This window comes from Heterocephalus glaber, unplaced genomic scaffold (genome assembly GCF_053883595.1).
Source record: "Heterocephalus glaber isolate CG9 unplaced genomic scaffold, H.glaber_assembly_v1.0 deba00001457, whole genome shotgun sequence".
Lineage (NCBI taxonomy): Eukaryota > Metazoa > Chordata > Mammalia > Rodentia > Bathyergidae > Heterocephalus > Heterocephalus glaber.
In genome coordinates this window covers 29398515-29420912 of record NW_028258305.1, presented here as the reverse complement: position 1 = coordinate 29420912, position 22398 = coordinate 29398515, and the positions used below count along the sequence as shown (strand labels likewise).

The 22398-nt window shown below is 37.6% G+C and overlaps 1 protein-coding gene and 1 long non-coding RNA gene across 3 annotated transcripts in view; one reads left to right on the top strand and one right to left on the bottom strand.

The window, feature by feature from the left end:
* Nucleotides 1-22398, bottom strand: part of Cdkl4 (cyclin dependent kinase like 4) — an 84339-nt gene that overhangs the window by 46621 nt on the left and 15320 nt on the right. For both annotated transcript variants that reach the window (XM_087216105.1, XM_004839337.4), the window contains exons 2-4: nucleotides 9888-10112; nucleotides 6521-6642; nucleotides 917-989 (exon numbers count right to left, since the gene is read on the bottom strand). In XM_087216105.1, the coding sequence (XP_087072231.1) occupies nucleotides 917-989; nucleotides 6521-6642; nucleotides 9888-10055 (363 nt within the window). In that variant the 5' untranslated portion in view covers nucleotides 10056-10112. The remainder of the gene's footprint in view (nucleotides 1-916; nucleotides 990-6520; nucleotides 6643-9887; nucleotides 10113-22398) is intronic.
* LOC110347952 (uncharacterized) overlaps nucleotides 1-22398 on the top strand; it is a 45458-nt gene that overhangs the window by 18968 nt on the left and 4092 nt on the right. The window lies entirely within an intron of this gene.

The following is a 22398-nucleotide window of genomic DNA, read 5'->3' as shown; positions in this document are numbered from 1 at the left end:
ACCATCAGGTAAAAAGATTGACAAAGAAATTGATAATGGAAGAGATAAAACTAATAACTCCTGAGCCTATGAATCAATATCGATATTATCAAAAGCAGGACAAGCAGATCTTATATGCCTCGAAATACTGATGTAAGAAGTGCACAGCACCACATATGAAATACTCTTGTCTAAAAAAAACTAAGCCTGAATGTGATCAAGGCTTTAGATACAAATACCAATTTACAGGAAATACAGGGGAAAGAACAAGTTAAATTATACATAGGAAACAACCAGCCAAAATTATTTCTGTAATATAGTAATATTGAAAGGGTGGTTCTTGAACCAGCAGCTTCAGTTTCATCCAGGAAAATGTTAAAAATACACATTTGCTTTCTGTACTGCACATGTAGGGTCAGATAGTGTAGGGGGGCAGGGCCTGCTTGCTGGATTTTACCAAGCCCTCCAGTTAACTCTGAGGGATGCCCAAGTTTGAGAACTATGACTGCAACATTAACGGCAGAGGAAGTTGAATTTTAAAAAATGGCAGAGGAAGCAGGCACTTTTATAGAATAAAAGACTTAAAAGATATAATAAAACAAAACAAAGTGCCATGGTGGATCACAATACAATACTGATAGTCTGAAAAATTATTTTAACTAATCTAAAAATAACCATAAGAATCATTTGTACCATTGCAAAAGGAAGCATTAAGTTTATACAAACTTTTAATCCATAAGAAATCAGTAACTTGATTCTTACTGAAAATGGAAAGGGGCCATGAATAATGAATTACTTTTCCTCATAACAATAACTTTTTTGTTTTGCTCTTCTGGTTTTTTCTTTCCTCTCATCTTTAGCTCTTCAAACAGAGCCCCAAGCCATTTAGGAGAAAAGTCATCATGGTGAAATTAATACATTAGAAAATGTTACTTACATTATGTTTATGACAGAAATTCAGAGCTTGAAGAGTCTGCCATAATACACTTTTGACCATTCCATCAGCCACTCTGTGGGAAGAAATAAAAAAGAAATGAAAATTCCTGGAATGGAGTTCCTGCAAAGAGAAGTGGCATAGTGGGGTGTGTCATGGTCATAAAGCACAGTGTAGAGGAAGTCTGAGAAATCTTTCTTTCAAAAATGTTTTAAGAAAAACTGCTTCATTTCCTTTTATTATAGTTCTGTCATTTTCTTTCGTAGTTTGAAATGGTTTACATCTGTGATGAAAATGTGCTGATGCTAATCTTGCTACCTCAGAATAACTACTGTCACTTAGGATGGTTGTCTCTTAGGCATCTCTGCCTTCTCTCTGCCTGCCTGCCTCTCTCTGCATTTAATTTTGACTCTAACTTTAAATAAATACATTAATATAACTCAAAAATTAAAAGGATAAAGTTATATCCATGAAGACTTCTCCCTCACCCTACATAGCCACCCATTTACCTTTGCAATTCCACTTTACTCTGTCTCTCTCTTTTTTTCCTTTCCTTTTGCCATGCTGGTGATGGAACCCAGGGCCTTGAGCCTTTTTTTTTTTTTTCGGTACCGGGGATCAAACTCAGGACCTTGCTTTTGCCAGGCAGGTGTGGTGCCATTGAGCTACATTCATGGCCCCCTTGGGCCTTCTAGACAAGTATTTTTTCAGCTATGGAGGATCTCGTTTTATAGGTGTATCATAATTTACTTAGTCCTCATGATGAGCAGTTAGGTTGAGCTAGTTTTTATTTCTAAAACACTTCAATGAACATCTGTAATCATTTGTCTTATTGCAATTGTACAATTATGTTCTTAAGATAAATTTTAGAAGTGGGATTTCCGGGACCAATGGTAGGTACATATTACATTTTGACCCTGCAGAGATGAACTTCAGGTAGACCTGAGACGTAGTTTTGAAGAGAAAAAGGTAAACTGGGAAGCCAGACCTTCACTTCATTGAGTTCATTTGGTAGAAAACACTCCAGCCTGTGTTGGAATTACTGTGTAATAGTTTGTGCACCTGATCAGCAGGTAGGTTTACAGCCAAAGGGAGGCCAGGGAGAATAAAGGTCTCATAAGACTGGGAGGCTGTGAGCTTCTTGTTCCTGGCAGAATTATCACTTTCTGTAGAAAATCTGGAAAAGATCATTGGCCAGTGTACTTTGCACTGGGGAACTAAGGATCTGTGAAACTTTTATTCTTTGGGAATTGAACTCAGGACCTTGGACTTGTGAGGTATGTGCAGCGCCACTGAGGTAAATCCCCGGTGAAACTTTTATTCTGTCTGAGAATATTCTACTTTATGTAACAATCTCTACAAAGTAAAGCAGCTGCATTCCCTTGAACTTTATTTTGGTGGTGCCTTGCGATTACCATATCACTGTCCTACGATGATGCCTTCACATTTACACACTGCCAAGCCACCCTCTTTTAGGAAGGTCAAGCCCATTTACACTCCCACTGCACATCTGTGCAGACAACTCCCTACCTCCCCAGTATCTTGCCAACATTTGGTTTTGCCAATGTTATGTTTGCCAATCTGTGGTTAGAATAAAAATATATTTCATTCTGCATTTTAATTGTTTGATTAATTTTCAGTGATTATTAATGTTCACATGATTATAGGATATTGTATTTCTTCTTTTCTGTATTTCCACTTCAGGGCCTTTATTGCTTTTTGAATGGCTGGTTTACTCTTTTCTTTCTCATTTACAAAGGCTCAGCATATATTAGTCTGTTACTTATGCTCTAAATATTTTTCTCAGTCTTTCAGCCCTTCTCTTGCAGATAGGTTAAATACATATTTTCAAAAATCTGAAACACAAAAGTTTCTTTTGCTAAGCATCAACTGTAAGTTTTTTAAATTGAAAATTGATAATTATTTAATATTCCAAACATATCTATCACTCAGATTTAATATTCTGTCATATTTGGATAATTACATAATATATTTAGATCACTTTTAAAAAACTGAATTTATGTAGGTATAGCTGGTCTTATAGAATCAGAGGATGGGCAGTGCATGGCTCAGTTAGGCACTAGTGACGAAATGCCACCATGTAAGTCTGAAATACATTCAGAGAAATGTAGGGAGGTATTTTTCTTGGAGCTGTTGTCTCGGATCACAATTATAGCAGCATGCTTTGGACATCAGCTGTCTGGTGGCCACCCTTGGACTTCAGTCCTTCTCATTAGTAATACTGCGAAAGTACCAATAGTTCTAAACTATTATTGTTAAACTATTTTCTACCTGAAATGTCTGTTTCCTGCACTGAATTCTGATATAAATTTACCCTTTCCTCTCTTTTACCTAGAGCCAAACCTGAGGCAACAATGATAAATATTTTTGAGGCAGAAAGAAGAATAGAGCTACTTTCACACTATAAGACAGACTGCCAGAATTCAAATCCTAGCTATGTTGTTCCTTCTTAGTTTTATAACCTCTGGCAAGTTATTTAAATTTTAGTTTTCCTCCTGTGTAAACATGGAATAATGTGAAATAATATCCCGTAAGTTTATTGGGAAACTTATCCCCGAAACATCTGGTCTCTAACACCTACATGGATTCATGAGATAAGGGTCTGGGATCAGATGAGGCCAGTAGATGGGACAAAGTGATGCAGAAGGATAAAAGAGTTCCTGAGGGAAGAAAGAACTGGAAGTGTGGGGAAAATTAGGAAGCCAACAAAGATGGAGCATGAGAGAAGAAGATGCAAAGGTCCTTCAAAGTCTGCAGGGCCTGAGAGATCTAGATCATGGTAAAGAATCTGGATTGTACTCTAAACTAAAAGCCACTGAAAAGAGTCAAGCCAGGAAGTGATACAAGATGGAAAATGGATTTCTAGGGCAAAGTGTAGGGAGATAAATCAAGAGGTTAATTCAGCAATCCAAGCAATGTGGTGACTTACACTGGGGCAATAGTGGTGGAGAGGAGGGGACATGGATTTCAATCCTTGGGAGGGACACGGCCCTGTCCATGTAGGAACAGGATGCTGGGGAAGATCTAAGAGGCTACAGGGAGCTGGGAAAGGTAGGGGCTATGGTTCAGAAACTGTCATAACTGAGACTACCAGCAATAATAACATGGAATCAAGTGCAAATTAATGTGATAGGAAAGTCCTGAGCTACTGTCAAGGAAGAGGATGTTTAAAGAGATCTCATGGGGTCACAGCTTTTTGTTCCTTAGCTCAGACTCCAAGGAGGTGGAGTCTATCATTGGCAAAACAATCTACACAAAACAATAGTCTGGAACAAATACCACTCTTCTTACAAGAGAGAAGGTAGTCATCAAAGAGAATAGAGTCACAGTGATCAAATCAGAAAGATAGAGTACTGCAACACTATTCAGACATGGCAGCATTTTTCAAAGCATTCTGGGATGAAATAAAATCTCCAGTAGAAATCAATATCCAATGTTTAAATACCAATTCTTTACTACTGAAAAATTAGGTCAGTCTCATTAAAAAAAATAATGATGCTGAAAGATTTATATGTGTAACATTTTGCCACTATCTGAATATTGTCCCATTATATATTTCTCTAAATGAAATTCCTTGGCCAAAAGATAAAAAGTTTTAATATATGTCCATGCATACTGCCAGATTATCTGATTCATTACATTTTCTCTAGCTGTGAGTGAGAAGGCCTAATTTCATGGCTGGTGATGGTACTGAGCATATTGATTTTTGAAGAATCTCTGCCAAATTCAATAGGTGAGAAATGGTATTTCAAAAACATTTTTTATTTTTTTGATAGGAAAATAAATATGTTTTTATCAGTGTATTATTCTCCTCCCTTTAAAAATGATTTTTTCTTTTAGGTCCACCAGAATGTAAGCTCCCTAAGGTTAGGCTACTTTTTTGTATGTTTTGGTCAAGCTGTATTCTAAGCACTTAGCCAAGTACACGGTATGCATTCACTAAATCTTTTTTGAGCGAATACATTTTCTAATTGGGTGATAATCCTGTTAAAAATTTTATTTGTAAAATCTCCCTATAGATATAAAAATGTATTGATTTTGGCAAACAGTTTACCCAATTTGTCATTCATTTTTATTTTTTTATTTTTTGGTACTGGGGATTGAACTCGGGACCTTGCACTTGCAAGGCAGGCAGCGGAACTACTGAGGTAAATCCCCGGCCTTTTTGTCATTTATTTTTCAATTGTTACTTTTTGTGAAAGGCAATCCCTAAAGTTACTGATTTAAAATTTGTCAATTAATGTTCCTTTTCCCTCTTTTTATGAAATTTCTTCTGATTAGAATTTTATGCCATAAATAAATAAGTTGGGGAAACATTTTTTATAATAATGGATATTTTCATTTAGAAACATATGTTCACTGAAATGAAATCCTTTATATATTAAGCATGGGAGGTTTTTTTTTTTGTCTCTTATTCAGTACAACTGTTATTAAAAATTCATTATTTTTTGCGAAAAGTGCTTATAGGTCAGATTTCAAATATTTCTCTCATAGATTTTTGCACGTGAAACTAAGCATGGAGCTGAAAGAATGTTTGGAGGTCCTCAATTCCATCCTCCTGTTGGGAGGGGAGCTGTGAAGAGCTGAAGGAATGTTTATTTAACAAGTCCACCCTTCATCAAGGGCAGGGGCTGAGCTAGCAGTAGCATTCAATTAAGTTTTGTAGTTGTCTTCAGGTGTCTGAACCATTATTTTTTATCTTTTATTGCTGTTGTTTACTGTTTGAATGGAATCTTTCTCTAGTAGATTTTCTAAAATGATGATTGCTACAAAAGCTGTTAATTTTTGAATGTGGAATTTGCTATAGGAGTCTGAATTGGATTCTCTTAATTCTGATAACTCTTTAGGTGAATCTCTTGGATTTTGTAGAACAATAATATCATGCAAAAAATTATAATCTTATTTCCACATGCTATATATTTTATTTATATTTCTTATTGCATTATACTGGCTAGAACTCTTAGAACAATGCTATATTTTGGTGGTGAAAATGGATGACTCTGCCTTAGTTCTCTAATTGAAGTTTCTCAAGTATTTTTTCCCATGAGCATAAAATTAGTCAGTTTGAAGAGGAGTCATGTGTATGAATAAGGAAATATTTTACAATCCTAGTTTTAATTTTTTTAAATAATCAGAAAAGTATGTTGAATTTATCAATTTCATCGACCACATGTATTTTCATTTAATTTATTAGTGAATTATATGAATATATTTCCTAATACCGAACCATGGGTTCACTCCTTGAATTTAGATAATCCAATATATAATTTAGCCTTAAAATGAATTTATATTTCAGGTTGGTCTTCCTAGTTATAGTTCCACTAGGTTAATATCTGATTGCCTTTTTTTTTTTTTGGTATCGGGGATTGAACTTGGGACCTTGTGCTTGTGAGGCAGGTGGCAGAACCACTGAGCTAAATCCCCGGTTCTGTTGATTGCCTTCTGAGCACATCTCGGCACTGGAGGTAGTCAGATGTATCTGGGTTGAAGGGGGAGTTGGGGTTAGGAATTGAAATTTGCCAGTTAATTCTACATAGGTTGAAACAAAGAACTGGCCATACAGAACTTCAGTTTCTAGATACTTACCCATTTGGGTTTCTTTCCAGCTCATTTAAAAGTGTATGATCACAGTATTCAAAAACTAAATGCATTTTCCTTTTTCTCCTGAACACCTCAATGAGGTTCACAAGGTTTTGATGTTTTAATTGCTGCAAAGGAATTGAAATGGAAAGTTCAGTGATCTGTTTCTAGTTATAGTTTCTCTCTAGACTCTTTATCATTTTAAGAACACAAGGTCTCTCTTGTTTGTGTGAATCTCTTGTGCCAAATTTTATTACAGTCCCTCACAGGAAAAACTGCTCTGCGTAAGAATAATGAAAACTCAAAAGTTGAAAGAAATTTAAGAATTTGTCTAATGTACTACAGTCAATGGTTATTAAACTGCTTATATGCCTCTGGTGATATGAAATAATGTTCCTAAGCTAACATACAACACTAAAATAAGAAAAATATTTTATAGAAATTCTAAATATCCAAGTAAAAAAAACAATAAAAATTGAGGAAATGGAATTATTGAGTGAAAAACTATTAAAAAAATCAATACCCACTTAGCTTACATTGTGTCATGGATTTAATGTAAATGTTAGCTAGATTTAAAAGCACTTGGGAGTCTAGCACTGGCTCAGTAATGTGAGATAGGATTAAACTGCTTATTCTAGGAATTCCCATCCTCTTTTTAAAATTTATTATATTTTCAGATCTGTTCTTTGATTCTGTTGCTCTCACACTTACATGTTTATTCTAAATCTGAAGCACTTCATTTGGCTTAATGATGTAAACCAAAGGAAAAAATGATGAAGTTACATAATCCATCATTAGTATGACTAAAACTTATCATCCAAACTAATGTAACAAGAAAGAGCCAGGATGGCCCCAGGAAAAGCAGCATATATGGTTATTCTGCCTAAAATTAGATGACCATATAATTTAGAATACACCCTAGGATACTTTTGAAAGGGGATGCTAACCAACTGGACACTGAGACAAAAACTACAAACCAGGATTGTCCTGGGAAAACCAAGATACACAATCTCTCCTATTTATAGCTCATCTTCCAACGCAGTAGACAAATCAACTTTACAAACCCTGTATCATTTACCCAGAAAGATATATAAAGAGAGAACACACAACATTTGGTATGCAGTAGACGTTTCTATGTCTCCCGCTATCTGAAAGGGCAGAAAGTCAAGAGTGGTGGAGATAAGTCTCATAGGTGACAAGTACTGTGTGCCGCAGCAAATCCACAGTATGGAAGTCAAGCTATTTCTCTGCCAGGTAGGTAAGGGATTCACAGGTGATACAGCTTGATGGAAGGTCACAGTCTGACCTGATCAAACCTCCTGCCTGTGGGGGTAGGCCAGCAATTTATATCTCTTTTGCAAATGAAGTTTATTTAGCTCAGGGAAACAGCAACTTCCCTAAAGTAAAACAGGTAGTAAGGAGGAGGAGGTGGTAAATCAAATTTAAATAACGGGAGTATGTGAGGAAAGTAAAGTCTATTTATCATGGAAGGAGTGTGTTCAAATTTAAATAACAGGAGTATGTGAGGGAAGTCAAGTTATCATGGAAGGAGTGTGTGCATGGCTTACATGGGTTCAGGAGAATGTACATTCTGAAAGCCATCACTAAGACCCAGCTGAAGTGAAATCTGGCTACTTTTTTTTTTTTTTTTGGTGATAGAGATCAAACTTGGGACCTTGCACTTGCAAGGCAGGTGCCAGAACTAAATCCCTGGCCGAAAAAAAAACTTGGCTACTTTTTACCTTAAAGTTCATTCACAAATTGGGACACTTGGAACCCAGAGGTCCTACCTGAATGTTAACTTTATTTGAAGACTTAGGAAAGGGAGGTAGAACAGTAAAAATATTATTTTATTATAAAATAACACTGTTCTGCCACCTGCTTTGCAAGCGTAAGGTCTGGAGTTCCATCCCTGGTACAAAAAAAGCCCCCCCAAAACAAAAAACCCCAAACAACAACAACAACAAACAATAAAGTAACACTGCCTGGTTCCAGACCCACTGTGTAATTTAGCACAGCTATTGGGGCCAGAGCTGGATGGCTTATCTGCGCCCTCTGCTGGCTAGGCAGTGAGACTAAACCTTTTAAAAATAATGGGTGTGTTGAAAACTGCGTATTAAATTACAATTTTATTTATTTATTTATTTATTTATTTATTTATTTATTTATTTATTTTGGTACCGGGAATCGAACTCAGGACCTTGTGCTTGCGAGGCAGGCGCTGGAACCACTGAGCTAAATGCCCGGCCGAACTACAATTTAAATAAAACACTAGAATGTATTAGTTGGGGAAACCTGCTGAAAATTATATTTGAAAGAGAGATAAAATGATTATCATTCCCCTTTGCAAACTGAATTTTTACAGTTTTCCTAAAAAACAGAAGACTCACTGTCAAATGAAGGTGGGCTGTGTGCTCTTGAGATCACAGGGTCTTGTTAATGGGAGTCCCACCCACCAGCAGCCTCTCCACTATTTGGAGGCTTATTAGAAATGTAGACTCTTGATGAGACGTGGTGGTGCACACCTGTGATCCCAGTTGCTCACGATGTTGAGATAGGAGGATGGCAAGCTCGAGCCCAGCTAGTACAGACAACTTAGTGAGACTCTTTCAAAAATAAAAACAGAAAAAGGGTCGGGACGTAGCTCAGTGATAGAGCACTTGCCTAGCATGTGTGAGGCTCTGCATTCAATTCCCACTGTTGAGGGAAATAAAAGGAGATTTTCAGGGCCCATTCCAGACTCCCTCGATTTGGTATTTCAACAAGATCTCCAAGAAATTCCTATGCACACTAACTTTGTAAAAATGAAGATTTTAGCTTGGGAAAAAAAATCTACATTGAGAGTTTATGAATCTTACATAACAAATTCTATCTAAGTTAAAATAACGATAACATAATGTGAAAAATGTATGGATTGCAGGATGTGATATTCAGGAGGCTGAAGAACCAGTGTAGTACAGGCAGAGACCAATCAATGCCAGTGCCTACAGGGGCACTGACTCAGGTAGTGCTGTGGGCTGCAGTTCTTTTGGTTGCTGGTTTGTTGGGAAAGTGTGTGGGGCAACGTCAGAGGAGGGCAGGGTGGGGGTAGTCCTAACACACTAGGGTTAGGGTTAGGACAGCGTGGATATTTACCAACTGGAATGGAAGTACATTATTATCATCTACTGCTGTGCTCATACATATCAGAAAAACAGCAAAGTGTCCAAAGTCCAAAGGGATAATCAATTTATTTCCCAAAGTTGCTGATACAGAGGAATTTAAGACCAATGGAACAGAAATATGACTTTAAAGTTTTTGGTATTTTTAGCATACATATTTCACCCAATACCTTGACTGTATAGACAGAGGTATGTAGAGAAAGTTAACCTACCTTCAACATGCGTATTTCTCTTAGTGCTATCTTCTTAACAACAGGATCATCTTCAGATTCCAAGAATTTTTTAATAGCTACTACTTGTCCAGAGGATTTGTTTCTGCATTTGAATACAACCCCATAAGACCCTTCTCCAATTTTAGCTAACTTTTCATACTTTTCCATTATGGTTAAAAGTTACTTAAATCGTTGTACTGATCGACTTGCAGTATAATATTGTACCTGGAAAATAAGATTGACTTGTCTTAATCAAGTTATAAAGGACAGTGTTCTCATAGTTCATATAAAAACTGTTTGCCCAGGTTGCCAAATGTTTATTTCCACTGATTAACTTTAAATCCATTTAAAAACACCTGGATGTTATTTTCCTAGTTGGTTTAGCCTATGTAGCTCTTCCAGCTATTACAAAGACTAAATGTATTATTTCTTATAATGAGTCAGTATTTACATCAGTTAAATTAAAAAATTTTGTGGAAAGGAACCTTATCCAATCTGTTGTTTACATTATCCTCAAATAAATGATTAAAATATGATGCAGTGAAAGGAAAGAAGGCAAAGGAAAAATTATGAGAAAAGAAAAAAATGGAAATGAAGTCTATGTAAATAGGGAAGGGTGGAGGGGGTGAAGGGCACACAGGTGTTGGGAGCAATGCTACATAATTCTAGGGAAAAATCATTTGGTTAGCCTAGTTCTCTTGCCTACAGCCAAGCTACAGAATAACTCCAGTTTGGCCTCCAGTCACAACTGAGACTTCAGTGATCCAGTGATGCTGTGATTCTCCAGGACAAGAAACATCCTGGGAGAACAAACATCTGCTCAGTTCCTCCTTGTTCTTGGACTGTTAACATCTTGTTTACCCGAGATGTACTGAACTCTCTGCAAGCCTTTTGTTACACCTTGTTTATCCCAATGTGAACTACTGAACTCTGCAAGTCATTTGTTACATTTGTTTCTCCCGATGTACTGAATTCTCTGCAAGTCATTTGTTACGAGGTACTGAATAAAAGGTGTGGTAAGCTGGGGGCTTTTGTCTTTGCTGCCCAGAGCAGCACTGATCAGACCCAAAGCTCAGCTTCTTCTCAGTCTCATTTTTCTACCTTTCCTGTAATTCGCCGTGTGCTGCCGTGGCTCGCAGGAGACCAGGACTCACTGCAGAGGTTCTGGTAACGTCCCCTTCCCCTGTCCCCTACACACAGGTAATGGGGAAAAAAATAAGAACCAAGATACATCATGTACAGGTATGAGCACCCAATGATAAATGTAAATGTACTGTATACCTAAAATGTACCAATAAAATAATTTAAGGAAAAAAATATGATGCAGTAAAATCTAGCTGAAGGAACATTTCATACTTTTGATTACAGTGTTTTAATTTTTCATCCTAACTTACATGAATACAATGATTATTGAATTGTATAACAAGACATGGTACAAAGTGCTATACTTCCACCTGGTGGAGAGAAGAAAGAAAATGTGGGCCGCTGAATAAAGCAGCCTTTAAAAATAACAAAATCTTTTCAGCGTGTTATTTATTGCTTTTAAATTTTAATTATACAGGGGACTCTTAGTCTCCAAAGAAAAAGATAATACACAAAAAGAAGGTAGAGTTCTCTAATTCTTCCTGAGTCTTTTCATATCCATAGTGATTTCTAGGGAGATGCAGGGTTTAATTTTTTTCTATCTCACATCACCTAATTATTCCTAATTATTTTTATGACTAAACATTAAATTATAAATAAAACCAATATAATTAAACAGGTCTAGGAATGAAAAATACTGTATAAAAAATTTAGCTTCAAAAATCTCCACTTTATGCAGCAGAATCTTGTGACTATGCTCTAATAATAATTATAATAGCGAGCAGTTAAATAGCATTGTTCTATTTACATATAATCTGGACAAATATTCTATGAAGTAGGTGTTATTTTAAATTTAATCTATTTTTTAGTGGGTGTTATTTTTATCCAGTTACACAATGAGAAAACTAAAGTGCAGTAAAGCTACTATAGAATTAGAATCCAAGCTGTTAGATTCCAAAGATCACAATTTTAATCATTACTCTATACTGCCTCTCAGTTAATTCACAAGAATGTACAACTTAGGGCCAAGGATTTAGCTCAGTGGCACTGTGCCTGCCTCGCAAGTACAAGGTCCTGAGTTTGATTCCTAGTACAAAAAAAAAATAAAATGTACAACTTGAAGAACCATTTTATCTAAGTATTAGATACCTGTACCTGTAAAATTTCTAATGTTTCAAATGAGTATCCTTTTTTTTTTTGAAGCAGGGTTTCACTGTGTTGACTAGTTGGTCTTGAATTTGAGATCCTCCTATCTCCTGCCTAAAATGAGTATACTTTTCTTTGTGTGATATTGGGATCAAGCCTAGGGCCTTTCACACGCTGTGAGCATACCTTTTTTTTTTTTAAGAAAAATTCACTAATATTCAGATCATCTCACTGTGGAAAGAATTTATCTACTCTCACTTGCTACCATAAAAATATACAACAGGGGAATGTGGGAAAGTGATTATCAGCATATTATCAATACATATTTTAAAATGCTTTGTGATTTTTATTTTTTATTTTTTTCTTAAATTCTTTTATCGGTACATTTTAGGTATACAACACATTTACATTTCTCATTGGGAATTGTAACTTTACATGATGCATCTTGGTTCTTATTTAGCCCATTCCTAGACCTCCCTTCACTCCCTCCACCCTCCCCTATTTACAAAGACTTTATTTCCATTTTTCCATTTCTCATCATTTTTCCTTTCCCTTCTTTCCTTTCCCCTGTCCCTCCCACTACCCCTACCCATTTGGACCTTTTCTTCCTATTTTACATTTTTGATTATTCATTGTAATCATTGGTACATTTTAGGTATTCAATATAATGACATTCATCATTGGAAATTTGCACCTCTACATAATCTCTCTTGGCTTTTATTTTTCACCCTTGCCCAGCCTTCCCTTCAACCCCTCCATTCCTCCCTATTTACAAAGATTTTGTTCCTATTTTTCCATTTTCTCATATTAATCCCATTCCCTTCTATCCTTTCCTCTAGCCCTCCCACTTCCTTCCCCTTTGCCCCTTATCTTCCTATTTCACATTACCTATTATACGTTTTAGTCCTTATTTACACTTTCAGTTTCTCACACCAGAGAAACTATTTGGAATTTATTCATGTGTGTCCTATTTATTTCACTTAAGAGTATGGCCTCAATGTGCATCCACTTAGCTATAAATGTCTCTAATTTCTCATTTTTTTATGCCTGAGTAGTGCTCCATTTTATAAAAAAACCACATTTTCTTTCTCCAGTCTCCAGTTGATGGGCATTTGGGCTGTTTCCAAGTTTCAGCTATTACAAACTGTGCTGCTATGAACATGGGTGCACATATATCACTGTGGTATGATTCTTTTAATTCTTTGGGGAAGATCCCCAGCAGTGGAATAGTGGGGTCAAATGGGACTTCCAGTCCTAGTTCTTTGAGGTATCTCCATACTGATTTCCACAGTGCTTGTACCAGTCTACACTCCCACCAGCAGTGGAGCAGGGTTCCTCTTTCCCCACAGCCCTGCCAGCATTTGTTATTGGTTGATTTCATGATAGCAGCCATTCTTTCTGGAGTGAAATGGAATCTCAGTGTTGTTTTCATTTGCATCTCTTGAATGACCAGTGATGTTGAACATTTTTTCATGTATTTATTTGCTATTTCTACTTCTTTGTCTGAGAAATGTCTGTTCATTCCAGATGCCCATTTTTGGATTGGGTCTTTAAATTTGGGAGGTCTGATCTTTTTAAGTTCTTTATAGATTCGAGATAGTAGACCTTTGTCTGAGGAAGAGCAGGTGAAGATTTTTTCCCACATTGTGGGTTGTCTCTTCACACTGCTGGGGGTTTCTCTTGCTGTGCAGAAGCCTTTTAATAAGAAGAGATCCCACTTGTTGATTGTTTGTGCTAGTTCACGGGCAACTGAGGTTTTGTTCATAAAATCTTTTCCTACACCGATGTCTTCAAGGGTTCTACCTAACCTCTGTTCCAACTGGTTCAGAGTTTGTATTTTAATATTTAGATCTTTAATCCATTTTGATTTTAGTTTAGTGCATGGTGAGAGATACAGGTCTAGTTTTAATCTTTGGCAAGTTGAAGCCCAATTTTTCCAGCACCATTTATTAAAGAGGCTATCTTTCCTCCAGTGAGGGTGTTTGGCTCCTTTATTGAAGATGCAGTAGCTGAGTGTGTCTGGCATTGTTTCTGCATCTTCTAATCTGTTCCACTGGTCCTCAAGTCTGTTTCTTTGCCAGTACCATGCTGTTTTTATCACAGTAGCTTTGTAGTATAGTTGCAGGTTGGGGACTGTGATACCCCCTGCCATGTCTCTGTTACCTAGAATTGCTTTTGCTATTCTGGGTCTCTTCTTGTTCCAAATGAATTTTTGGATTGTTTCTACAAGGTCTATGAAGTATGCTGCTGGGATCTCAACTGGAATTGCATTAAATCTATATAGCAGTTTTGGAAGTATGGCTATTTTCACTGTATTTATCCTTCCTACCCAGGAGCAGGGGATGTCTGTCCATTTTCTGATATCATCTTCGATCTCTCTTTTCAGAGTGTCATAGTTTTCAGAGAAGAGGTCTTTGATTTCTTTCATTAGGATGATTCCTAGGTATTTCAGTTTTTTGGATGCTGTTGTGAAAGGAATTATTTGCCCTGTTTCTCTCTCAGTGAGTCTGTCATTGGTGTAGAGGAAAGCTATTGATTTTTGTGTGTTGACCTTGTAACCAGCTACTTGACTGCATTTGGTTATTAAATCTAGAAGACTTTTGGTGGAGTTCTTGGGGTCTTCTATATAGAGTATCATGTCATCTGCAAATAATGACAATTTGACTTCTTCATTACCTGTCTTTATTCCTTTTATTTCTTTCTCTTGTCTAATTGCCGTGGCTAATGTTTCCAGAACTATATTGAACAAGAGTGGTGATAGTGGACATCCTTGTCTTGTTCCTGATTTTAGTGTGAAGGATTTCAGTTTTTGACCATTTAGTATGATATTGGCTGTTGGGTTTTCATAGATGGCTTTTATCAGTTTGAGGTAGAGACCATCTATTCCAATTTTTTGTAGGGTTTTTATCATAAATGCATGCTGGATTTTGTCAAATGCTTTTTCTGCATCTAAGGAGATAATCATATGGTTTTTGTCCTTGGCTCTATTCATATAGTGTATTACATTGATTGATTTGTATATATTGAACCATCCCTGCATCCCCGGGATGAATCCCACTTGATCAGGGTGTATGATCTTGATGATCTTCTGCATTCTGTTTGCCAGCATCTTATTAAGGATTTTTGCATCTATGTTCATTAGTGAGATTGGCCTATAGTTCTCTTTTTCAGTTGGGTCTTTCTCTGCTTTGGGGATCAAGGTGATGCTTGCTTCCAGGAATGAATTTGGGAGTATTGCTTCCCTTTCAATTTCACCGAAGAGTTTAAACAGTAGTGGCAGTAGTTCCTCTCTAAATGTCTTGTAGAATTCAGCAGTGAAGCCATCAGGGCCTGGGCTTTCCTTAGTTGATAAGTTTTTAATTACATATTCAATTTCATTGGTTGATACTGGGTTGTTCAGAATTTTTAGGTCTTCTTTGTTCAACTTTGGTAATTCATATGTATCTAGGAATCTGTCCATTTCTTCTGTGTTGTCCATCTTATTGGTGTATAGGTTCTGGAAGGTAGGTATTGATGATCCTCTGGATTTCTGCTGGGTCTGTTGTAATTTCACCCTTTTCATTCCTAATTGCATGGATTTGGGCCTTTTCTTTCCTTTTTTTGATAAGGTTGGCTAAAGGTTTGTCAATTTTGTTGATTCTTTCGAAGAACCAACTCTTGGCTTCATTGATTTTTTGTATCATTCTCTTAGTCTCCATTGCATTGATTTCTCCTCTGATCTTTATAATTTCCTCCACTGTATGAGCTTTGGGGTTGTCCTGCTCTTCTTTTTCTAGAAGCTTGAGGTTCAGCATCAGGTTGTTTAATTGGGCTCGTTCTGTTTTCCTAATATGCATATTCACTGCTGTGAATTTCCCTCGTAAGACTGCTTTCATTGTGTCCCATAGATTCTGATATGTTGTATTGTCATTGTCATTTAATTGAAGGAACTGTCTGATTTCTTCTTTAATTTCCTCTGTGACCCATTGGTTATTCAGAAGTGTGTTGTTCAATTTCCACATGCTTATGAAATTTTTCGAGTTTCTTTTGCTATGGATCTCCAATTTCATTGCACTATGGTCTGATAATATACAGGGGATAACTTCAATTCCTTTGCACTTACTTAAACATGTTCTGTGTGTGAGTATGTGGTCTGTTTTGGAGAATGACCCATGTGCAGCTAAGAAGAATGTGTATTCTGATTTTGTGGGGTGGAAGACTCTGTAAACATCTGTCAAGTTCATTTGTTTGAGTTCGATTGAGTTCTAGTATTTCATTACTTATTTTTAGTCTAGTTGATCTATCTATTTGTGACAGTGGGGCGTTGAGGTCCCCTACTACAATTGTATTAATGCATATATGACTTTTCATGTCTGTTAGTATTTGTTTTATATAGTTGGGTGCACTAGTGTTTGGTGCATAGATATTTATGATTGTCATCTCTTCCTCTTGGATTCTTCCCTTTACAAGGATGTAGTGTCCTTCTTTGTCTCTCTTAATCACTGTTGGTTTGAAATCTACTTGATCTGCCAAGAGGATAGCTACTCCTGCTTTTTTTCGGGTTCCTGTCGCATGCAGTGTTGTTTTCCACCCTTTAACTTTCAGTCTATGAGTTTCCTTTTGAATGAAGTGTGTTTCTTGTATGCAGCATATTGTTGGATTTTGCTTCTTGACCCATTCTGCCAGTCTATTTCTTTTGATTGGTGAATTGAGACCATTAACATTGATGGCTATAAATGAAATGTATTGACTTGTCATTGCCATCACTTTTTCTTTTCGTTGGGTTCTCCTCCTTTACATTTAATTTCTTGTCATGCCAGATGGGTTCATTCTGCTTTGCTTCCTGGGGTTGTGATCCTCAATGTCTGTTCCTAGGATATTGTGTAAAATTCTTTGGAGTGCTAGTTTGGAATTCATGAAGTTCCTGAGTTGCTCTTTGTCATGAAAGTATCTTATTTCTCCATCAATTTTGAAAGATAGTTTTGCAGGGTACATCAATCTGTGTTGGAGGGTGTTTTCTTTTAGGGCTTGGAATATGTCACTCCAAGCTCTTCTTGCCTTGATGGTTTGTGTTGAGAAGTCTGCTGTGATTCTGATGGGCTTTCCTTTGTATGTGATTTGTTTCTTTTCTCTGACTGCTTGGAGAACTTTGTTCTTCTATTGAGTTTCTGGAATCTTAACAATTATATGCCTATGTGTAGATTTTTTTTTGATCAAGGCTATTTAGAGTCCTATATGCCTCACCTATCTGTATGTCAAGCTCTTTTCCCATGCTTGGGAAGTTTTTTGCCATTATTTCTGTGAAGAAATTTTTTACGTCATCTCCACTCTCTCCTGTTTCTTCATTGAGCCCAATCAATCTTATGTTATTCTTCTTTGCATCATCTAGCAGCTGCTGGATTGATTTCTTGTGTTCCCTCATAATTTTGAAGCAATTTTTCTTTTCCTGGTCACTAATTGCAATCTTATCTTCTATATCTGAAATTCTGTCCTCACATTGGCTCATTCTGCTGTGTAGACTTTCAATGGAGTTTTTAATGTCCTGGAAGTCTATTTGCATCTGCTTTATGGATTCCATTTGTTTCTTATGTTGGGATTCCATCATGTTCCTGAGCTCCTCTCTAGATTTATTAATCATGTCTTGCACTAGGGGCACAATCTCTACTGTTATCTGAGAAATTATTTCTGATTTCATTTTTTCCAGATCCCCTTTTGTTGCCAGTTCAGTGGGTCCAGGTGGTTGAGTATCAGAGTGTTCCATCTCATTTCCCTTTGGGGTTGCTGTAGGTGATCTGGAAGTCTGGTTTCGAGACTTACTTATGTGTTTCCTCATTTCGACTGGGGCGGGGGGCTGTTAGTGCCTGCACGGATTACCTCCTCTGAGCTGGGAGAGGTGGGACGGGGGCTGGGAGCAGCGGTAGGGATGGTGACCCAAAAGCCCTTTCCTGTGGGCTGGGAGCAGTGGGAGGGATGGTGGCGGGGAAGCCCCTTCCTCTGGACCAGGAGCAGTGGGATGGCGGCTCAGAAGCCCGTACCTCTGGGCCGGGAGCAGTGGGACAGAAGGTGGCCCAAAAGCCCTTTCCTCTGGGCTGGGAGCATTGGGAGGGATGGTTACCGGGAAGCCCCTTCCTCTGGACCAGGAGCAGTGGGACGATGGCTCAGAAGCCCCTACCTCTGGGCTGGGAGCAGCGGGACTCAGTACCTTGGTCTGGTGGTCTGGTGTCCTCTGTGTCTTTGTAGTGTGGAACCAGGTGGCTGCCTGTCTGCAGTGGGGTGATTCAGCATCTTCCATGTGACTTGGGACCTCGGTAGCGGGTGCACAGACCTGCCTGTCTGCAGCGGGCTGATTCGGCGTGTTCCCTGTGACTGGGGACCTCGGTAGGGCGTGGGCAGACCTGCCTGTCTGTAGCGGGGTGATTCGGCGTGTTCCACATGACTCAGGACCTCGGTAGGGCATGCACAGACTTGCCTGTCTGCAGTGGGCTGATTCTTCATGTTCTTTGCGACTCAGGACCTCGGTAGGGCATGGGCAGACCTGCCTGTCTGCAGCAGGGTGATTCGGCATCTTCCGCGTGACTCAGGACCTCTGTAGGGCGTTCACAGACCTGCCTTTCTGCAGCGGGCTGATTCGGTGTGTTCTGTGTGACTCAGGACCTCGGTAGGGCGTGGGCAGACCTGCCTGTCTGCAGCGGGCTGATTCGGCATGTTCCGCATGACTGGGGACCTCAGTAGGGCGATTCTTTTAATTCTTTGGGGAAGATACTCAGTAGGGGAATAGCTGGGTCAAATGGGACCTCTAGTCCTAGTTCTTTGAGGTATCTCCATACTGATTTCCACAGTGGTTGCACCAGTCTGCACTCCCACCAACAGTGGAGAAGGGTTCCTTTCCTTCCACACCTCCACCAGCATTTATTGATTTCTTGATAATAGCCATTCTTTGTGGGGTGAGGTGGAATCTGTGTTGTTTTCATCTGCATCTCTTGAATGACCAGTGATGTTGAACATTTTTTCATATATTTATTTTCAGTTTTTACTTCTTTGCCTGAGAAATGTCTGTTCATTTCAGATGCCTATTTTTGAATTGGGTCTTTTAATTTGGGAGGTCTGAGTTTTTTCAATTCTTTATATATTCTAGATAGTAGACCTTTGTCTGAGGTACAGCTGCTAAAAATTTCTTCCCATATTGTAGGTTGTCTCTTAGCTCTGTTGGTAGTTTTTTTTGCAGTGGAGAAGCCTTTTAATAAGATGAGATCCCAGTTGTGGATTCTTTGTGTTAGCTCCCTTGCTACTGAAGTTTTGTTTGCAAGTTTACTGTTTCTGTCTTGATATGTAGCTCTTTAATCCACTTCAATCTTTATTTTAGTGCATGGTGATAGGTATGGGTCTAGTTTTAATCTTTGGCAGGTTGAAATCCAGTTTTTCCAACACCATTTATTGAACAGGGTATCTTTTCTCCAATGAGGGTGATTGGCTCCTTTGTCAAAGATGAGGTGGCTGAGTATGTCTGGAGTTGTTTCTGCATCTTCTAATCTATTCCACTGATCCTAGGGTCTGTTTCTTTGCCAGTACCATGCTGTTTTTATCACAGTAACTTTGTAGTATGGTTTCAAGTTGGGGATTGTGATACCCCCAGCCATGTCTCTGTTGCCTAGAATTGCTTTTGCTATTCTAGATTTCTTGTGCTTCCAAATGAATTTTTGGATTGTTTTCTTTAGTTCTGTGAAGTATATTGTTGGAATTTCAATGGGTATTGCATTAAATCTATATAGTAGTTTTGGAAGTATGGCCATTTTCACTATATTGATTCTTCCTACCCAGGAACAAGGGATATCTTTCCATTTTCTTATATCCTCTTCCATCTCCTTCTTCAGAGTGCTGTAGTTTTCAGTGTAGAGGTCTTTTGCTTCCTTTGTTAGGTTGATTCCTAGATATTTCATTTTTTTAGATGCTATTGTAAAAGGAATTGTTTCCCGAATTTCTCTCTCAATGGGTCTGCTATTGGCATATAAGAAGGCTGTTGTTTTTTGAGTGTTGAGCTTATATCCAGCTACTCTACTGAATCTGTCAATTAGGTCTAGAAGACTTTTGGCTGAGTCTTTTGGGTCTTCTGTGTAAAGTATCATATCATCAGCAAATAATGACAGTTTCACATCTTCCTTTCCTATCTTTATTGCTTTTATTTCTTTCTCTTGTCTAATTGCTATGGCTAATGTTTCCAGAACAGTATTGAATAGGAGTGGTGACAGTGGACATCCTTGTCTTGTTCCTCATTTTAGCATAAAAATTTTCAGTTTTTGACCATTCGGTATGATGTTGGCCATTGGTTTTTTATAGATAGCCTTAATCAGGTTGAGATAAAGACCTTCTATTCCAATTTTTTGTAGCATTTTTATCATGAGTGGGTGATGGATTTTGTCAAATGCCTTTTCTGCATCTATTGAGATGATCATATGGTTTTTGTCCTTGACTCTTTTAATATAGTGTATTACATTTATTGATTTATAGATGTTGAATCATCCTTACATCCCTGGGATAAATCCAACTTGGTCAGGGTGTATGATCTGCTTGATGACACTCTATATTCTGTTTGCCAGTATCTTGTTGAGGATTTTTGCATCTATGTTCATTAGGGAGATTGGTCTGTAGTTCTCTTTTTGGGTTGGGTCTTTCCCTGGTTTTGGAATCAAAGTAGCACTTGCTTCTAGCAAAGAATTTGGAAGCCTTGCTTCCCTTTCAATTTCCTTGATGAGTTTAAAGAGTAATGGCGATAGTTCTTCTTTAAATGTCTTGTAGAATTCAGCAGTGAACCCATCAGGACCTGGGCTTTTCTTTGTTTGTAAATTTTTTATTACATTTTCAATTTCACTCATTGTTATTGGGGTGTTTAGAATTTCTATATCTTCTTCATTTAACTTTGGCAATTCATATGTATCTAGGAATCTGTCCATTTCTTCTGTGTTTTCCATTTTATTAGAGTACAGGTTCTCAAAGTAGGTATTGATGATCCTCTGAATTTCTGCTGGATCTGTTGTGGCTTCAACTTTTTCATTCTTAATTACATGGATTTGAGCCTTTTCTTTCCTTTTTTTGATAAGGTTGACTAAAGGTTTATCAATTTTATTTATTCTTTCAAAAAACCAGCTCTTCGATTCATTGATCTTTTTGTATCATTCTCTTAGTCTCCATTGCATTGATTTCTGCTCGGATCTTTATAATTTCCTTTCTTGTATGAGCTTTGGGTTTGTTATGGTCTTCTTTTTCTAAGAGCTTGAGGTTCTGCATTAGGTTATTTAACTGAGTTCTCTCTGTTGTCCTAATATGGGCATTCACTGCTATGAATTTCCTGTGTAGAACTGCTTTCATTGTGTCCCACAGATTCCTGTATGTTGTACTGGCATTATCATTTACTTGTAGAAACTGTCTAATTTCTTCTTTAATTTCCTCTGTGACCCATTGGTTGTTCAGGAGAGTGTTATTCAATTTCCATGTGTTTGTGGGTGTTCTGTGGTTTCTTATGCTATTGGTCTCCAATTTTATTGCACTATGGTCTGATAATATACAGGGGATAATTTGAATTCTTTTACATTTACTTAGATTTGCCCTATGAGCTAGTATGTGATCTAGTTTGGAGAATGACCCATGTGCAACTGAAAAGAATGTGTATTCTGATTTCGTGGGGTGGAACACTCTATAAACATCTATTAAGTCCATTTGTTCAATAGCTTGGTTCAGTTCTAGAATTTCATTGTTAATATTTTTCCTAGATGATCTGTCTATTTGTGATAGAGGGGTGTTGAGGTCCCCCACTACAATTATGTTATTGTTTATTTGTTTTTCTTTCTTTTTTTTTTTTGGTACTAGGGATCGAACTTGGGACCTTGCGCTTGCCAGGCAGGTGCTGTAACCACTGAGCTAAATCCCTGGCCCCAATTTATTTGGTTTTTCATGTCCATTAATATTTGTTTTGTATAGTTGGGTGCATTCGTATTTGGTGCATAAATATTGAGGACTGTCATCTCTTCCTCTTGGATTGTTCCCTTCACAAGGATGTAGTGACCATCTTTGTCTCTCTTAATTAGTTTTGGTTTGAAATCTACTTTGTCTGCAAATAAGATTGCTACCCCTGCGTTTTTCTGGGTTCCTGTGGCGTGGAGAACTGTTTTACTTTTTTTTTTTTTTTTACTTTTACATCCTTTTACTTTCACTCTATGAATTTCCTTTTGAGTTAGGTGTGTTTCTTGTATACAGCATATTGCTGGGTTTTGCTTCTTAATCCATTCTGTCAGTCTACTTCTATTGAATG